This window comes from Dufourea novaeangliae, unplaced genomic scaffold (assembly GCF_001272555.1).
Source record: "Dufourea novaeangliae isolate 0120121106 unplaced genomic scaffold, ASM127255v1 scaffold221, whole genome shotgun sequence".
Lineage (NCBI taxonomy): Eukaryota > Metazoa > Arthropoda > Insecta > Hymenoptera > Halictidae > Dufourea > Dufourea novaeangliae.
This window is the reverse complement of record NW_015374115.1, coordinates 346,609-367,538: the sequence shown is the minus strand read 5'-3', so window position 1 is coordinate 367,538 and position 20,930 is coordinate 346,609. Positions and strand designations below refer to the sequence as shown.

At 41.9% G+C, this 20,930-nt stretch overlaps 1 protein-coding gene across 1 annotated transcript in view; it reads right to left on the bottom strand.

Moving 5' to 3' along the window:
* LOC107191085 overlaps positions 1-20,930 on the bottom strand; it is a 59,874-nt gene that overhangs the window by 6,647 nt on the left and 32,297 nt on the right. Inside the window, exons 2-3 of the mRNA XM_015580038.1 lie at positions 5,015-5,337; positions 4,413-4,624 (exon numbers count right to left, since the gene is read on the bottom strand). Coding sequence (XP_015435524.1) covers positions 4,413-4,624; positions 5,015-5,336 — 534 coding nt within the window. The 5' untranslated portion in view covers position 5,337. The remainder of the gene's footprint in view (positions 1-4,412; positions 4,625-5,014; positions 5,338-20,930) is intronic.

Sequence of the window (20,930 nt, the reverse complement as noted above, 5' to 3'; positions counted from 1 at the left end):
GTTTATGATACTAGGAGTTAGTTTTATGGACTATACAGGGTGAGCCTGGGGTTATTTTACACAGAATAAAATTTAGCCCAAACACAATACATCTTAGATGAACTTTCAGAATTAATTATCCTAAAAACAAATCACCAGACAAACAAAATTTATTCCACATTTTCGACTTACTTTTCCATGTAGAATAACCCAATGCCAGCTTCTACCACCCAGTGTAAACCTCGTAGCAGTAAACCGAATGTAAACCAAATCTCCTGTTAAACCGATACGCGCAACACGCTTCGGAGATTGATCAAAGGGATCTTCTGGCGGGTCTTCTCGATGACAAAGCAACGGAGAAGGTCTTAACGGTATCCAAAAACACGGGGGCTGGAATACAGCCAACGTGTAACCGCTTCCGGTCTCCGTCCACGACCCTCAAGACCCGCTTTAATCGTATCTTCTTTCCCTCCCAGCCGACATCTTAATCCGCTCTCGGTTGGCCGTCGTAATTCCAGAAAAATATGGCGAACCACTTGGTAAACATTGTAATATAACGAACGGGACCAAGAACACTGTTTCATTCCAGTCCCGGAATATGTCGGCTTGCCTTGTGGGAGGGGTTCGGAAACTTTTTAAAAAATTATTACCACCCCCTTTGATGAATACGCGCCTGCTTTTGTTTCGCGGCAACAACGGCGGGGTAATTTAATCCACTGCGCCAGTGAAGCATTGTTATTTATATTCCGTGGTCCTTTGTGGCTCATTGACGCGTTATTCGGACGTATCGATTATTGCAAACCAGCCGGTGGGTGTATAAACTAAGCAAGCGATTCAGTAACGTTCCATTATTGTCAGAGCTTATTAATTTTTTTCTCTATTTGTCGAAGTATTAGCAATGCACTTTATAAACGTTCTTCTTTTTAACACTAGAATTACCGACGATAAACGTTGTATTTGTGTCTATCGGATTGATAAAGATAACCAAAGAATAGAAGAATATAAGAATGTCTGACTAACCAGTCATTTTGCCTGCGTGGATAGTTCTACTATTAAAAAACCTAAATCGAAGGCTCTTTCAAATTATTATTTCATCTACACCTTCTTAATGCTCTCAATCGAAGAAACAAATTTCTCCCTGAATTTGTTACAAAATTCGCCTGAAAATGTGTGATTGCTCATAAAACATAGCCGTAATCTAACGATAACAATGAAGATTATATTTTTCCATCGTTCCATCGTGTTTGCTCGAAATGCCTCCGAAAATAGGTACACGGGGCCAGAGAAACGAAATTGTTGCGCGGGTGCCTCGTTAAAATCCACAGAAACAGTTGTCTCAACTTTCGAACGGGAACGCGGGCAACATTTCGCAGCGAGTGTTGTCGGAATTTACCAGGGAGAAAGTTTCCGTATCAATCCGTTCGGGGAGGTGGAAAAGTTTCGCGACTGGTGCAATTTATATTGTTTCATTCATGCGCACCGACAACATTAATCTCCGATGAAGATTGTCGCTCGCCCCCACGGTTCACGCGATATTAAGACGCGGTCGCGAGAACTTTCGGACTTAAATCACCGTGAATCGTGTCGCTTTCGGTCGTTATTCGTCGCTTAAACTTCCGTCGAGCGTGTTCCGACGATTTTAAAGACCGGAGACACCGACAAGGCGTTGGTGTCACGGATGAACAGCACATATTTCTAAGAATACTCATTTTTTATCGAATAATTTCCAACTTTCTTCAACAATAGTTGATTATACAGGGTATCTCACCCGATTTTGACATCTTGATTTTCTCGCTATTGTTACTCGTAGCAAAAAATGTTTCAGCGGAGACTTGAATGGTATCGAATATATAATATAAATATTATAATATTATAACAGTTATATATAAATATTAGTTTTTTCGTGAGTGGACCCGTAAAGGTCATATAAAGGTCAACTTTGTTTTTTTAAATGGAATTAGGTATTTTTTATTACATCAATCGATGCAGCTGGACATTCGTTATAAAAAAGTACTAACCTATGTATGTCGAAAAGTTCAGGAGATATTTCCATTTAAATAATTCTAAATTACCATTACTGTCGTACTTTGCCACCATTCCTGTAAATAAACGCTAACGTCTTAAGTAATAACATTGTCCCCTCACATTTTTTTGTATCTTCAAAAACAAGTAAGATATTACAGATGCTCACGTTAGGTGGGACACCCTGTACACATTCAAGTGGATTAAATTGTGCAGTCTCCTATAAAAAGGACGTAATTATTCACACAGCCACTCGTACTCGTTTATTCAACAGAAAGATCCATGGTTTACTCGAATCGCCTGGCGGTTCCAAACGGGCCTGGATGAAACGCTTTGGGAATAGAACGACGCGAGCTCAGCGAATTTCGAAGAGTCCTGGCATCGTTACCCGGGGACTTTGAAGTGGGTCGCCAGCAGGGGTAACAGTGTTTTTCGTCCGTGGGGGTGGTGGACGACGACGCGATGTGCCACGAAAATTTATGTGCTGCTCGGCGCCGCAAAACTATGCGAAACGGCGAGCCAGAGGCAAAGTGGTTCTCGGAGCTTGGCGGGTGACTCGAATTTGCCTGTTCTTCTCGCCCCCTCCCCACCCCCTCTCCCTCTCTTTCACCCACGAGGACGCAGAATATTTTCTTTTTCCTGTATGCAGCCATTTTTCTATTATCCACGACACTCTTCCCTATTAAATGGAAATTTTTTCTATTAAACCGTAGATGCACTATACATGGTTGGACAATTTTCAGCATCTACAATGCTTGTTGGTCGTTTTCACCCTCCTTTCTCGTGGAAGATGAGTATTTTCCTTTTTCTATATCGAATCATCTACTCTTATTTTGTGTAAGATTCTTTCCTGTTTACCATTTTCCATTCTGAACCAGAATACATAATATATGTGAATTATAGTATATACAGTGCTCATGTCGTCGTCGCTCTGACTCTCTCTTTGACCCTCGCGAAGGAAAAATATTTTTCTCTTTCCCCTATTCAGATATTCGTTCACTTTATATGAAATTCTTCTTGGGAAATGCTAGGTCCTATATTATACTTTGAGGAGACACGTTGTGTAGATATTTGAATAACATTCGAAGTTCACTTTGTCTATTGGTCATTGTTTTCACCCCTTTATTGTTCTTCATGGTTCTGGAAATTATTCTTCCATCGACGTTCAGCTTCGTACCTCGATTTATGATCAGTTTATTCTTTAGAACCGTAGATTTTCTTTTGTATCCTGTATAACTTTGACAAATATTCATATAAATATTCAATGTTCGCAGTTACTCGTTTGTCCAATGTCTTATCACTCGTTTTAATAGATTCTTACACGAAGAATATCTTTAATCTCTTTATACCGAGACAAGTATCGTATCTATTGTAACGTTTCTCTTGAATACAAATTTATGTGAATCTTCGACCTCTGAAATTGATCAAGCGTTCAATGTTCCTAGTGATTAGTTCCTCCTCGTTCCAATCTCCACTTCAAGCACAATGAATCTTCCCAGGGACAAAGACGGAGTCAAAATATTCATAACAATTCTTACCTTTCAACGAAGTTTGAATAAATATTCAATTTTTAAACGACATCAATGGAAACACACCTTTCCTCGAGATCATTTCGTATTACACTGAATACATGTATATATCTCATTAGTTGCACGATTCTCGATTATTTCTAACTTTACCTTGAACCCCCTCGGAGGCGAAGAATTTTTTGTCGGTAGCTGGCGGGATCCTGAGGATCGAAGGATCACCGAAGGGTAAAACGAATCGCGAGATTATTGTGGAAAAAAGTTCGGCTCGCAATTATCGAAGAATTAGGACGGCCACGGGATTGCCGGAACATCGATATTTCACGGATTCCATTGCTCCTCCCCGCGGTTATTTTAATTCGGTACACTGAACTCGGTTACCAGGAGCCTTGATTTCTCAGCCCTCGTTAACAATCACCCGTTTTATCTCGCGTAATCTTCGTTTGCTTGACTTCATCGACGAGTAAATATTCTTTCTAACAAACAATTTCATTATCTTCGATAATTTTATATTCCGCAGAAATAATATAACACGTTGAACGTGTTACGTTAAAAAATCTAAACGAAACATAACATTTATTCGTGAAATTTATCTCGCGTACGGGAAGAAAATTAAAATTCATCCGATAAACAATTTTCATATCTGAAATTCCAGCACGAGAATTAAATTGCGAATAAATCACGATGCTCGAGATAGACAGAAATGAAAGCCGACGGACGATTTATCAAATATTTTGTACGCGTAAAAATTTGTGTTTGTTCATCGTGTAAACGTAGAATTAACGTTTCAATAATTTGTTTGTTCTTCGTTTCGAAATCTGTAATTGTGATTCTAAATTGGATTTTCTTAGAATGATCGCACGATTAATAGAAGTATCCACTCACCTGCCACGTTTTCGAGATCGCCACGTCGTAGGTGGGCGGCGGCGATACCATAGAGGGGATGGCGTAAACGGGTTGCGATCTACTTTGCGCGTTTAATTGACTATTTCCGGTTTCGTTGGCGCTCGCGTTCGGCGTGTCTGGAATGGTGGCGTACAGGGCCTCCGGTATAGCGTTCTCGCGGATCCCTCCGCCGAGTATACTGGATCCCGAATCTGCGCAATTTTTTCAGGCAAATTCACCAATCAATATCTCTCTGATATTAATCCTTAATCCGAGAACAAGATTAAAATGTAACAGAATGACGGATGTAATGTTGAAACTGCGAATTTTTATGCAAAATAGCATCTTCTAAAGTAGCTCAAAAAAAGAATAGCAAACGTAGGAATTTCTTTCTTCTCCTAAGTATCTTATTGTGTTCAGAATAAAATAGAAACTCGTTGCATGTGATGACTGTTCAATTCTTTATTGTGTTTCACTGAACTCTGTAAGCTATAGATGCATAAAACTCACAGTCTGGTAATCATAAATGTTAACGTACGAGGAAAGAAGACAAGGAAATTAATATACAGTGGTTCACTTTGTATAGTGAGTATTATACGAACCGATGTAAGTGTAATGCGATTCTGCTCGGTCAGCGCTTCGGGTCCTCCTCGAGTGATTCAGTCGTTTCTCGTATTTGCTACTCTTCGTGGCTGCATTTGCCTGATCCGTGACCGAGCTACTGCTTCCAGTCTCGGAGTCCCTGTTCTTCGAACGTGCTTCATCTTGCTGTTGTTGTTTCTTCGCGGATCGTCCCTCGGATTTGCTGCTCTTCGTTTTTGGCAGTCTCAGTAGCACCTTTCTCGTGCCCAGAGCGCCATTTCGTGATTTCGGAAGATCGACCACCACCCCGCAGCCGCAGATTGGCGCGTTCTCGTTAGGCATTCTGGAAACAAACGATAAAAGACCACGTTGTATTCGTTTATCTAGGTTATTCTTTACTTATTAGAACATTTTAACGATGAATCAGCAATAGTTGAAGGAACTATACTCTTGTTGTTTATGCATTCTGCTCGGATATACGGTAGAAATTTTGATTCGTTTATACAGAGAACCTTGAGAAAGTTACAGTAATTGGATCTAGTGTTCTTTCTGTTTGTTAATTATAATAGGAATCAGGCGGGGGTAAACTTTGTACGGTAAACTCTGCAGTAGAATCCTGAGTGGGCAAGGTTTAACAATTTGTGTAAGTTTGATTAAAAGTAAACAGTATAGATTGTCTGCCAGTAGAACGGAACTGCATACTGTCGGACAAGGAGGTAAATTCGGTGGAGTACAATAGAACTGTGGTTCGAGTTGTACAACAAGACTGTAAATATGGCGGAGAATTCCAATAGGGGTAGTAATTTTCTGTTCGAGAAATACACCTACATGTATCCAGACAAACCGAAACAGTATGAAAGTAATAGAATAGAAACATGCAGTCAATTTTATTAATCAGATTGACTTTCTACTTGTAAATCATTGACGTAGACTACAGTGGAATAAACCTGTGTGTAGTCAGACAATTTAGTACAGACACCTGCGATTCAATAAAACAGAATTCTACGCAATATGACGAACAATGGAGGGAATATAAACCAGCAAACAAATTCAGAGAATCAGTAGGAAACATATTTTCGATCCAGAAAATTAATTCTGCGGGTCTGCCGTTTGATGTTATTCGGAACTTCGTAGGAACGGAACACGCAAATCGAGATAGCTATCTGCCGGAAACTCGAACGAATGCATGATATCAAGACACGTCTCCTCCCTGATAATGGCGTTCTATAATCTACCCGAGTAACACAACGCGTTTCATGCAATCACGTTATCCATCCCACGGATCGAGCGCGCCCCATTACTAACCAGGCCATAATGGCCTTTAATTAGAGTCACTTCGAAACGTTTACCCTCGAGCACGAGACCAGGTGTGCACCGTTCGATTCTCAGTGAATCTGATTAAACGAGGCTCGAGATAAGAAAAGTTCGATGAAATCTAATCGAAAAACGGTGTACCTGACACGGATAGACAACACTTTACAAGCACTTAATATCTGCAGTGTAGTCGATCGCTATTATCGAAGTTCGCAATCTGACGTGGGATAAAATACCAGGACGATTGATCAAAAGTAAAGTTTCCAACTGGAAACAAAATATCCGTGTGACAAAATTGGTGTCTCGATGGCTACCTGGAACGTCGTCGGACGAGATCGATAAATCGATAATCGCCGATAAAGATCGCGAAGCCAGAGAGCACGGTTGGCCTCCTCTGCTGTCCCTGTTCGGTTAATTATTCGATTCCCGGGAAAGCCCAGGGTTCCCTCTTTTTCATCGCGCGACGAGTAACGCTGGGAATCAAACGGAGTCACTTTGATCGGAGATTTAAAGGCGTGATTTACTGGAATTTCGAAAGGAATGGATTTCTTTCTTCTACCTTTGCCCGCGCTACTTTTCCTGGAACAATGGCTTCGATCCCTTTACATTGCTTCGGGTGCTTTCTTCCCTCTTTCGTTAATTTCTCTTTGAACGGGGGAACTCGGCGCAGCGTTGGACCGTTATCGTGTCTCGCAGTCCACCATATCGGAATTCTGGTGGTATTCTTGTGTTCTCGAGTCGGTCGAACATTTTATAGACAGAGCAGTAAAAATTCTGATAATGTAAAAAGTTCGGCTCAAAGGAGTCAATTCGCTGTAACAGTTTGAGCACCGAGGTGAAGCGAACGAACAACAGTCAGATCGTAATTCCACGCTCTAACAAGTCCGTTAAATCGAAGGTAAATGTCTGAAAGGAAGCATCCAGTCGATCCCGCGGTCCCGAAGGCAACGAACCGTAGACCTCGAGATTTCTCGAAGAAGCTACATTTTCTCTCTTTCACGTGAGAATTTCATTCCCTTCCGTCCCATCCTCCCACCCCACCAGTATATACACATGTATTCAAGTTTCTACGCGGGAAAACGTTTCGGTTGCCGCGACATCGAGCACATCCTCCGCTGGTAGCACAATCCAATTTTCGTATCGTCGTCGAAGCGAAAGGGGATACCTATTTCTCCCTCGTACATCACCTTTTCCTTCTTTCTCCCTCTCGTACGTCACGTGTCCTTCTTTCTCCCACGAGAGATTAAAAGGAAGTTACTCGGCTCGTCTTTAGTGCCCCTTCAACCATCCCCCAACCCCTATTTCGTATCCCCTTTTTCGTGCGAAAACTGAATTCTATGCTCATTGATTGATGGCTTCACCTGCTTCTACGCCGTTACAGGAAAATTGTACGGGCTTATAAAGTCTGCAGAGTGGACCACGAAACACGATCAACTTAGATTATTCTACTGTCAGCTGTTCGATCGAAATTTTTTTGGATACTTGACCATCAGTAGAGACGTCATGTAAATAGAACTAAGCAGTCGTATTGCAGCTGGACCCCATTTTGAACATCGTTTTAATTAAGGTAAACGACATTTTCGTAATGTTTCTTCGGTTAGGAAAAAAAAAATTTGGTATCATACTTACCAAATTCGTCTCAGTATCCACTAAAAGAAGATCGTGAAAAAATTGTAGGTTTATCTATAAAAAACTACAGGTGACCTTGAAAACTGCCAAAAAAGGGTTGACAAGAAATTTGGTCCAATCATCTTGAAGCTCTCCTCGAATCATGTTATATTATCCAAAAAAAATGTTCCATCGAACGGCTAGCAGTAGAATTCCTGGTCCACCCTGTATATTCCAAGTACCCTTGGGCGTGTGTTCTCTTTCTGAGAAATTTATCCCGTCATATTTCCCCGCTGATAATGCTGCACATGTAATTTTAACGATGTAACAGGTAGAAGTATCTCCTTTCTCGAGGTAAAGACGAGGAAATCCCAGAACGTCTGAGAACCGAACGGAACCAATACCAGGGGCTGATCGATGAAATTAATTTTACCGAGCGAGAACGCGATGTGCCGCCGCTTGCCCCGGGTATAATATTTCCGTGTGTATCTGGTTCCGATACAACGGCGGTAAGATGTGTTGTAGTTTCAGAGACGACGGGGGAGATGAGGAGAAATCGCTGCACGGAAATTAAATTACGCGGCGCGCTGCGAAATGAGCTCCTGGAGACCCTAGTTAGCTACGACGACAAACTACTCGCTACGGCCCCGTTATTATTCATTCCGGAGCTGCGCGGCAGCCTCCCGGGGCGAACTTCCGGTCCCGTGCCCCGGCCACGGGATGGAACGCCTTCCGTCGTTTCGACGACTTTGACCGAGTGGCGACTATCCATCAAAGGGAAGCCGGACAGCGTGCTAATCCCTCTGTTTGTTGCCCCGTTTCCCACCACCCCCCGTCGATTCTTCTTCTTCAGGTTCGTAATTTTGTTGCTATGTGAAAAATGAGTTCCCTAGTATGGTATCGCGAGTGGTCCTTCGAAGAGAAGGTCATCGATTGTCCGACTTCGATTTTAACCGAGTTTTGTGAGATGATATGAGAGATATCTCGCGTTGCAATAAAAAGGAATGCGAGATATTCCGTACATAGCATCGCATGAAAGACATTGCGTTTCAAGATATCTCGTCCAAAGCATATCACAAACGAAATCACGTGGCGAGATATCTCGTCCTCCGATGCTAAGGGGTTAAGTGATTCACTTACAATCGAAGTTAGTATTTTCCACCAGAATTTTCGTGAATAATAGTACAAGAAGTCGTCTATCATTTAAGAATATATGAGAAATACGAATCTTCTCTGAAAATTAAACTCGAGAATTCTCGATGCAAAGCTGGATCACGTGGAGCTTAATTAAAGCGGGGACCGCGTATGTCGCGTGTCAGTGGGGTATCGACACGCTTTTTCGACGACGTTCGCCCGCTTGAATTTCAATTAATTCCGAATTGGTCCTGCGCGTCGCACGGAACATCGTGTCTCGTGTGTCGAGTGTATGGAATTACATCCGTGCCGCCCAGCTTTTCGAGTGAATCGCGAATTCCGGGCTACTTTGAGGCCCAGCTCCAATTTGCAATCAACGTCTCAGGCATATTCTCGAAGCGAATATCAGTGGGTTCTCGATGATTACGAAGGTGAATCGCGTAGACGACGAGCTTCTCCGAAATTCACAGCTCGTCCCGATAATCGTTATCGCGAGAAGGACAAACAGCGAGTCATCGACAAACGACGTGCATTCACGAGTGTCCTGTAGCAAGCATAGCGAAACGTCTTCCTTTCAGTAATGTTTCAGATTATAACCCAGACAGAAGTGATTATTGACTTCAGGTCTAGAACAACTTATTCACAGAAATTTGAGTATTCGGGCATTTATCTCTTCGTTAACTGTTGAATTAGATTGAAAATGATAGGAAGAACTGATTAGCAATGGTTTTGAGCTTTCGTTGTATTGCATTCGATGTATTCGGTGGTAAAATAGCAGAGAGAATCAACGAACGGTGGTCTCGAGGATCGAAGGTCTCGAGTTTTCAAGCCTGTTATCCAGTGAACCGATAACGAAGCGCCACGCTGTTTCGCGCGCGTATCTAATACCCATTGAATAATGGTTTATCAGTTAACGTGTACCTGCACCGGTTGTTACGTCGCATCATCCGGACACAATGAACCGAAAAGTAATGACAATGGACACAGGAAACTCTTGGAAAATCGCGGAGAATTTACTCGAACTAATTTTCATGTGTATACAATAATATTGCGAATTTTCATAAACTTTACTGATTAGAAATGCTTCCTATATGTACCGATTCGGTAACCATTTTTATATTACAACAGAACAATAAGTTACTGTTCTATCAATCATGAATTCTGATCCACTTTTGACGGATAGTCTATTTACTCCCAATTTTCCTCCAAGGGAACTTCTTCCATTTCTTTCCAATATCTTAAATTCCTACGGCATAGCAGAGACTATTCGTGGAAAGTTACGCGAAAAAATACGATCCTCAAAAGTTAAGTATTCCATAATACGTCGTAGCCAGGACCGGCTTCCACGAATTCAATTTAAAGTTTCGGGATCCACTTCCGACCATGTCATCGTCTCAAGCCTGGGCATCGAAGATATATCACGGTCCTCTTGGTAATCAGTTTTTCGTTTCATTTTCGGGCGTCGATCGAAAACGGGAAAAACTTCGGCCGCGAGAAACTTGTGGATCGTCGGTGATCCGTTCGTTATTATTCTCCCGCGGTCTCTCGCGTCCCAGCCGATCTTCCTTTGTCGTTCGACGCCCGCGTGTATAATCCCACTTGCAATTAACTTATGCAAAATCTCCGCCCGCGGAATAATGTTCTCTCTCCTGCAGCCAAGATAAGAGTCTGGGGTTGAAAAATCGTGCGTTTTTACTAAAGCAAGTACAGAGCTCTCTCGATTATTGTCCCGAACTTGGGTCCGCGCAGAGACTATAATCGTGGACTACACGAAACGCTTCTGACTATTAACTTATGCAAAATCTGAGCCAGCAGAGTAATGTTCTCTCTCCTGTTGTTAATGAAACTTTTAACAGTAACAGTGTCGCAGTAACAAAGTATGCAGTTCCCGAGTTCCACGGCCTTCCCCCTCCCCCCCAGTGGTGGGGATGACGCCTGGACAATAATCGCATATCAACAAAGAGTCAATAATCGCGACAGCTCTGTAACAGCGACGTTGAGACTGAAAGCAGGGCTCAAAGCAGCTTAGATAAGGTCCCTTCGTCGTGAAAACAAGTAAGGAAATAACGTTGAAAACACGTTTCTAATTAATTCCGTTCGTTAATTAGCCGTGCTCGACCACGTAATGATGTTGCGTTCCGTGGGGTTGCTCGATTTCCCAGCTACGTTTCGTAATGTCCTGATACACGACCCCCACAAAAGAACCAGACTGGCAGGCGATTTTGTTTGATTAATAAATTACCACCAGCGGGCTCGTCGATGCCGCGTTGTTTGTACCCTTCGTCTCGCGCTTGTTCCGACCGGATGGAACACCGCCATTAAAACCTCGACGACTAATTAATCTTTGGCTTGTAACGAATCGCAGGTCGGTTTCGGGACGAACGACTGTTGTTATTGTGATTCACCGTTGGATCGTCTGATTACATACGCGGTTGTTCTACCGATGTACCTGCGTATGTTTCTGGTACCTATGTACACGGAGTGTCGATAGCGATGCGCTGCTTATACGATTGATTACGCGCGACACTGTTTCGCTGGCATGTCGGACTCCATTCTGTGTTGTTCTACTGGTACGTTTGACCTACCGTTGTTACACTGTTGGCGTTGCTTACTACGCGATACCATATTGTTAGGAGGTTGTTTATACAGAGAACTGAACTGACCTTTCTATTTCTGAGCTGCTAGATTAGACCGGGTGTCCCACCAAACGGGAGCAACTTCAATATATCACTTGTTTCTTGAACACAGAAAAGTATGTGATGGGACAGGGTTATTTGGTTGAAAGGGATAAATACTGTGATAAACAAACAATTTTTCTGAAGGTTATATTTTTCGAATTTTCGGGGTCATTGGTGTTTTTTTAAATGTAACTACATATTTTTATAATCGTAGCGTAATAGAGGTCAAGACCAATCCAATGACCGTAATTTGACCCTATAGTATGAAAAAATCTACAAATATAAGGTAGTAGATTTATATAATAAAGCAACTACGATAGAGGAATTACTGCAAAAATGTGTCAAAGTTGATGGATATCACTGAGCATTTGTTAAAATAATATTTCCGAAAATCAGAAATAAGTGTACAACAAAGTGTCAAATATCATATGGTACTAGTGCCATGTCTCATTTTATGTAGTCCTTTAGTACTACCAGCCGCTCTATAATTTACATCCTCGCGGGTGGAACGAAACGAGAGGAGAAAGGTCGATAAAAGTGGTAAAATGGACCGAAAAGTATCGAGCAAGTCGCTGAATTAACAAGCAAACGCGGTACACAGGCCGAACCTCGGTAGTAAAACGCAAAGCCAGTGGAACAAGAAAATATATGATCAGACAAAGGGTGTACTTCACAAAAGGGGTCTCGGGGAGGCAGTTACAGTTTCATGACGCGAAAAAGGAAGTTCCAAGGGACGCTGGGGATTTCGTAAGGCGTTTTCCCGCCGTGCATCTATCGTTCTGGTCGAGGGAGGGGTTAGGGGGGAGAGGGAGAGATCTTTCGTTTGAGATCGAGAAGAAAATTTTAAGCCGGTCGGAGGGAGCGATTCCTTCATCCTCCTTCGGACTCGTTGAACCGTGTAACCCGCGTTATGCATGCTTCGATGGCCCCGTTATTAGTATATGGAAATCCGCGTGTAAAAGTGGGGCATCGGTATCCGTCGGCGTACCCGTGTTTCCCACGCTTTGTTACCTGCTTTTCATTATGGATCGGGAATCCCCGCGCCTGGCCGTAGGAGAATAATACGGGAGAGCCCCTCCTGCATCACGATACGCCACCCCCGCCGTCGCCCTTGGCGAAATTACATGTAATTGGTGTGAGTCGCGATCTACGTGTTCGAAAAAATTGGGTCGGTCCAATGAATGCGAGTTCGAGCGTGGTTTTTGTTATGCTGCGCCTCGTTGACTGTGGTTCGCGGTTGGTGAAAATTCTCTGCGATCGACCCACCTTCCGATGTAGACTACATCCGCCTGTGAATTATAATTGTTCCGTCGTACGTGCCCGATCGCGCTTGTATTCGTAAACGACAATATGGTAAATAGTATAGACTCTATATTATAGGGAATTTAATGTCAGTTTTCGAAGCAGATATAGTGAAGGGAATGGGTACTGTGAATCATGTGAGTAGAAACTGAGTATAGAAGAAGTAAAAAGTCAGTAGAATGTGTGTAGAAATTGAGTAGAAACTGGGTAGAAACTGAGTAGGGAGTGAGTGGAAGACTAGTTATAAAGTGAGTAGAGTGAAGAAAATGATTTAAGAAAATGAGTAGAACGGAAAAGCGAGTAGAGTGAAAAAGGAAAAGATTATAGAAATGAGTAGGCTGAGTAGTGCCATTATAGTAAAAGATGACGTCCACGATAAACGCACGATTTCACCGTTATCGAATCACGACATTGTACCTTGTGCTTTCTTCTGACACCATGTATCGTAAACGCGCACGTCCAGTTTAACGAACGTAAATTACGAAACTGTCGACGGTAACGAGCCGTTGACGAAATTACGTAAACAGCGAAATGGCAATACGGTTGCTGATTCAATTGCGTTTCAGCGCCAGCTAAGAAGCAATATCAGTGTTTACCATCCAGGGAATAAAAAGTTATTACATCTCGTCGAGGTATAACGCTTTATGGGTCGCCCGATATGCATCTCGATTACCCGGCCGGCTCTCTAATAAAACTCAAATTAAGTGGATTTTAAAGGAAAACTGAGATTGCAGTCGGGGGCTCTTTTATGCCGAGGTCACACGATCCACGCTTTTGCTCCACCCCAGTGCGGCCCGGTTGCTTTCGGTGATTCGGCAGGAAGAATCGAGAGAGAAAAAAAAAACTGAGTCGTCGTGATTTCACGAAAGTTACGGTTTGCGCGGTGAAAAGTTTACGTTTCGATAAAACAAAGGTATAAATTTCAAAGGCGTCTGAATTAAAAGAAAATTAAAACCGGCTACGCTCGCTTCCAACTTCGAGGCTCGTCTTTTGTAAGTCCACGATGTCATTAGCTGCGATTACACGCGCTAACAATTTCGAATAATCCCGTACGTGAGGCGACCGCGGATGAATCGAGGCGTTGGTCCGTGAAAAAAGCTCCTTTACCGGGTAGTACCTTTGAGACCAAAAGTTTTTGGGTACGTTGCTCGAAATAAGTAAAATGATCCATTTCTAATCGATAGTTTGAAAATTGCTCCTGTCACGGAATATTTTTCAATGTCAGAGCACCAGTTCGAGAACATTTAATTGTTTTTTTTTTTGGACGTCATGTTGGGAGAACAAAAGCAGTGCTTACGAACTGTAATTTTATCACCATAGTAAGAATATTAGTAGAATATTCCAGTTTAGGTCGGAAAAATAGAACAGAAAACTACAAGTATCACTTAATATTAGAATAATCTATCATAACCGAGCCCTCTGAACAATTTAAAGATGTGCAGGGTGGTCAGTAACTGGTGGTGCAACCGGAAAGATGGTGATTCAATATTACAAAACAAAGCGACCAGTTACCAACCACCATTGATAATAATCCAGAAGAAGAATGTAATTCTGTTCTTCTCTACATTATTATTCCACTGAAAAAGCATTTTATATAAATATATCAAAGTTGTTATCAGCAGTATTTAACTGGGCGGAAAACAGCAGTCTGGATTGAATCCTCGATAATTTCGACAGAACAACATGTTTCCCGGATCAAAGAATTGAATCCGGTTCTAACGAACCGAACAGAGAACCAATCGAGACCGGAAGACGTCCCGTTTTAGACCGATACGTACGGGGCTGAACGTGATGTGACTCCGTAGCCGGGTCAAGATTAATTTCTGGGAAATCCTGAACGTGCCCTTAGGATTTTCTTGGGTAAACCCACCAGCACCTGACTGGATTAATTATAGCAACTCCGGGCCGAGCCTGCTGGCACGTAGCGACGTGTGGACGCTAGTATTGAGTAAATCGTCGATAATGTTGCTGACAGTTTGATAATTGGAGTCGATTGAAAACAATCTGATCTATATTCACAAAATATTGTGTTCTATGTACGCTTAATTTTTTATCCACTGAATATTTAACGAATCCAGACATCAAATTTATCTTCAATGAGGATGAGTCAGTACGTGACCAGACATATTTTACTGCGGTTTATCGATGCATACTGGAACCATTGTGTGACTTACAGCTCCCATAAAACCCGCTCGAGTTCAAAATTAATCGTATTAACTTTTCGGTTCATTTCCGACGGGTGCTAACTTCATTGCTACATCACTAATGAAATTCCTTTTTTTTTTTTTTTCATAGCCACAGTTCGTGCACGTGGATTCCGCATGGAGGCTGGTAAATTAATTAAAATAAAAGGTAGCTAAAGTTATTTCACGTTGAAATTGACCCTTTCCGCAATTCGGGAATTTTCTGTTACGAGCAGCAGCAACGCCCGTGAATTAGACCGTAAAATTAGATCCGTACACGTCGACCGAGCTTCCGGCTGCGTTCTCATATTTCCCAAGCCCCGGGTGCCACGAGTCATTTGAGCGACAAAACGGGTAATAGCTTTTTCGTTCTGTCGCATTGAATTCGTTGATTCCCACGGTTACACGCAAGCTGTATTTTAATTATCTTTACAAGAAATTGTTTTCAACTGAAGCTTTCAGCTTTTCGGACTGAATTTCTATATATCCGCAGGCAGTGTTTCTGTACAGAAAAACATTTTTAAAAAAAGTAAAAACAATGGCGAATCCAGTTGTACAATCGCTTTTAATCTCTCCAGGAACAAATTTATTATAACTGGAAAACATACTTTTCTTTTAGATGTATTTATGTGAAATATATTTGTAAATTTTAATGACAATCAATCGGTAGAATATCCTTTTTTTTTTGTTTAGAAATTTCCTCGTGAATATTCATTCGTAATAATGTTCTTTGTATCTTTTGAAATCATGCTTGAATCGAAGAGAAACTCAATGTACACATATGTGCCAGTATCCTTCGTGAAGTTAACTACTGCATCGTTCTGCTTATGGGCATTTGTACTTTCCTTCGTAAACATTGACAATATTAGAGTATCACTTGTTCTCTAAACCAATTCTATATAAACAACTGTAATAAAAACTACTAATGTAAGATCCTTGGAAAAATTATAACACACCGATATCGTGAAGGTTTATTCCAAGTAGAAACAGCCAGTAGTAAACAGACACATTAGTCAGACATCTCTCGAGGAACACGCGATTCAAATCGAATTACGTCGTCCGGAAAATTCGTATCGTTTCAGAACGTAAAATTGCAATTTGCAATTTCTATCTCATTTTGTGAAAAAATATAGTTTCCACTTTCTTTTACAGCTTGTTCTTCATAAAAAAATGTCACTGTAACGTTTGCAAAAATGTGTACTTCTATGTACATAACACGTTAACATATTTTCCATTAACTTCTATACTTCCGACGATTGTTCCTGGCATAAAATACCTCGATAACCCATTCAAATGATTATCCTGACTGTGTTATGTCTGCTACATAAATTAAGTACTATAATATTTCCCAGTCGGAATAGTTAGATTTTGTAAGTACTGGGTCGTATATTTTGACTCGTATATCTCAGAAAAACAGACTAAAAGTACTACCCTTAGTCTCGCACAACGCAAACATAAAACGTATATTTCGAAGCCATCGTATGTTCACCGTCTCGTAAAACAATCCATTTCTCCAATAAAAGTAGCAATAAAGACTGACAACATAGAACCCCACGAAATTTTCCGTACGACCTGAATACATCCACCAAAAACGGAAGCTTCCCACGAGACCATTCCATTCTATCCAATACAATCGCACAAAAAATTTTATCACACCACGAATTACAACCCCTCACCATTCCACAAATCACGAATTACACCCTCCACCATCGAACTCCCCAGACGAAAAATCCGTAAGGGTGGAATAACAGCGATACCAGGGTTTCGATGCATAATTTATAAGAACCTAGTGATTACAGCGTAGTCCGTGGCGTGTGAAAACGTCGGAATTTCCGGGTTTCGGTACGCCGCTTTTCCAGCCGGCTCGAAATAACACCGTCGAGCCGAGTAAATCATCGATTATCGCATGCCTGCTCGCAGTTTTATATGTTCCACGGTGGGGCCGCGAAAGATGGGGTGGGTTGGGGGAGGGGGGGATGGAAAGGAAACCGCGGGGATGATATTTCTTCTTCGTCTCGGCGGGGTGGAACGATCGGAAGCGACGAGTCGCGGGCAAAGGACGGGAATAAGGGTAAAAGGTGACCTAGTTCCGCGAAGGGTGGCTGGGTTGGGTTCGGTGTCACTGCTTCCTGTCCCGGCGTGACCCGGATTCACCTGCTCTCCACGCCATCCCACCCCCCCTTCCCTCCCACCTTGCGTTTCTCCCTTTTCTCGTCCTCCGACCGATCCCAACCCCCTACCTCTCCCTCATCGAGTTATGTATCCACCCGGTACGAGATGGATCTGGTAACCTAATAAGCCCGGCTAATAAAATCTGTCTGGTGTATGTATGTGTAAGTATGTCGCGGCATCTGGCTGCGCGCACGGATTTTCGTAAGGTCTCCGCCGTGGATCGAGTAGGGGTTGAAAGAGTTCCTTTCCTGGAGGCGAACTCGCGATGGAGGGAGATTTTTAAAGGGTTAGGTTCGAAGAGGTCAGAAATTAATTTTTGTTTCGTTGTATTTTCTTAAAGTATGACACCTTGGAAATGTGTTTCCACAGTGATATGCTTTAATATATTGAAATGACGAAGTTATAATGATTTTAATAGAATGATACATACGGGGGACGGTGTACTGCTGCACGAGTGAACGCGGTTTTCTTGAAACCATGTTTTCTAAATTGGCTGCCACGATATCTCAATAATGAGTTCACCAATCTACTTCAGCTTTGACGTACATATGAAATAGACGTCTCTTTATTTTGTGAACCATTGTGGCATCAATATTTGCAGTAGTTTTTCTTGTATCACCTGAACTAGCAAATTTAATGAATTTTTTATTTACATGGCTGCCATTTTGTTAAAAAATTATTATGTTGCTTCATAGTGAGTCACAAGATAGTCCTTTTTCTGTAGATTACGATTATCTTTTATTTTTTTCCACGAATACAACAATGTGAATCGTGGCAGCCATTCAGAGTGATACGCTGCAATAACTGATGCAAGTAACTTTATTAATATAAAAAATAATTGCACAATAAATACAAAAAACTACAAGTTCCTAGGTCCATTAAATCGTAGTTCTAAAAGTCGTTTAGAAATGACACCTCCGAGTAGGATATCCCCTTAATATGTTTTTTTGAGGGGGAGGGGGGATGACCTCGCGAAGCCTTCGACTTTCTACCAGCCGCGGATTACTCTTTGGGCTGTTGGAGTGTTAATATGTTTGAATATTTTTCGGAAAGTCTGAAGTGGCTGGATGAGTATTTAAGGATTCTGTTTTTACGACTTTTTGAAGTTCGTTTAGTTTTCAGGGAAATGTTTGACGGGACTTTAGGGAGTGAATGTAAATAAAACGTGAATTTTCTCTTGTTCCCCCGTGGAGACTCTTTGAAGTTTCCGGTGCTTTGGGATTAAGAAACGGTGGAAGTAGCTAGAGAGTTTTGTGGGGTTTCAAGTTCTATTACATTCTTCGCGTTTCCAGGCTCCTTTATTCTTTCGCGAATTTGATCCTCGTTAAAATTCTCGAACGGGCGGAATACTGAAATATTTATAAGCACGCGGTTCTTGCGAGTCTCTGGCGCACACCGTTTCCTGGAATTGAAGCACGAAGGATCGAATTAATTGGAACGGGGAAGGACTGATGAAACGTGCCATTGTCAGATAGACGAATATGCGGTGTACTTCGAAATGTTGACAGTGTAGACTCAAGGGTAGAAGAAACCAGTTTGCAACGGGTATGGAAAACAGAAAGTAACTGGGTCAGTAGAACAACATAGATTCTCAGCCATCGAATAGAGCGCGTCAATCGCTTGTCAGACTGCATTCACTCTCAGCGAATATAAAATGTGAAAAATCCTGTAGTGCATTGCAAGTTTGACACTCTTTGTCTGAGATCCGAATATCTCACATTTGGACAGATCCATAGAGTAGATAAATAATCTCAAGGATGTGACTCTACATAAAAAAATGAATCGAAAATGTAGATAAAAATTTATTCGTACAATGCTTCGTTGCCAAGATTTAGGGAAACTTAGAAATTCATGAAACACGTTAGTGTTTGTGTTTGTAAAAAACAACTAAACATTCAAATCATTCTTCGTCGATAGAAATTCGACGGCAATCGGAGGATTCGAATTTCGAATCGAACACGTTCGCAGCCGCCTCCGACAAAGGAACTTTCTCCGAGGCGATCACGTGTCCCGGTGGTAATTGCTCGGTGAAACGGCGGGACGTTGTTCCTTGGCAAACACACGGTAAATACACGGCCGGAGGGAGGCCATAGAAGGTGTTCCCTTCCCACCGTGCTTTTCCACGAGAGGCGACGTAATTGAATTTCTTACGGCTGTCACCTATTATTGCGACACACCGATCGCGGGCACAGGCTCACACGGCTACAGTCCGCACCCTCCTGCGCCATTAGACGAAACAATAAACGTCAGAAAGGTGGACGTGATTGTCGTCGTAGCAATCGGCCGCACCTACACGCCTGTGTGCGTCAGCCTTCATTCTGTCTCCGTAGATCTTTGTTCCGTGAGCGACGTGTGTCGCGACGGTAACGATAAACAAATAGATAAAGCTTTCAGCTTTCAGGAGACCTTCATGGAATTTTCGAGAGAAACATTTTTCAGTCGTGTGTGCCACAACGAACTAATTGGTTTTAAAACCTCGTCGGTATATCTGTTTATTGTAGCATTCATATTGAAATGCTGTATGTGATTTCATAAAAAATAACAAAAGATGACGTTGTAATACTATTAACGATTGTTAGCAGATTTGCATCGTCGGGTTATTCTTTACCATGGTAACGAAGACCTGGGACTTTCTGATTGTAATAATATAACCTGTTCACTATCGTATTCGTTCGTTGTAGCATACCTCTCGCTACATCATTTACGATGTTCTTTGAAGGAATAGTGGTTCACCAGAAAATTTTGATGGTACCCCATGAAGATCAGACACCGTGAAGCGAAACGGTGGTCGAACTGCATAACTCGGTACTATGGAATTTTTCCTGGAAGAAAGTGGAACGATGCTTTCAGCCTGAACATTGTTCCGTGAACAGGTATGGAGCGGATAGTGGAGGCTACGAAACAGAATTTATATATAACAACGTGCGCAACGAAACTACCTTTATTCGCCACGAATGTATTCGTTTTATTTGGGTTTCTTCGGGTGGTCTTGCGTGATCGAAACGAATAGTCGTTCCAGGCTCCTGAAGTTTCAACTTTAAACCGAAGTGTCATCTTCCTAAATATTTTGATAATTCTTGCTTATTGACATTTAACCGTGACCAATTAACACAGAAATCCTTAGATTTTCCTCTCTTGACCTGTTACTTTAATTTTGGATTAGCTAATATACACTCGATCTTCCAACAAATCAGAAGTAAGATCTCTACAAATTCATTGAAATTTCAATACAACGCTCATTGGTATTCTACCTATTCATTTCACGAGGTCCGAAATGATAAAAGAAACCCCGAGGAAATGCCTTTCAGCCAGTAGATTTTTAGATAAAAACATCACCATGGACCGAGAGAATGGCCAAATAAATTTGCGCGGTTTCTCCGCAACATAAATATTTGAATCAACGTTTCCGTCCGCGTCCTGTCCGTTTTTGTTCACTCACGTCGCTTGTAGTTTTTCGTTTATGCAGAGGAACACTCGACGGAAAAGCAAATGGTGTCCGCGAGTCGCTTTTTATCTGGCTGTGTTGGTTTACGCTCGTTGCGAAA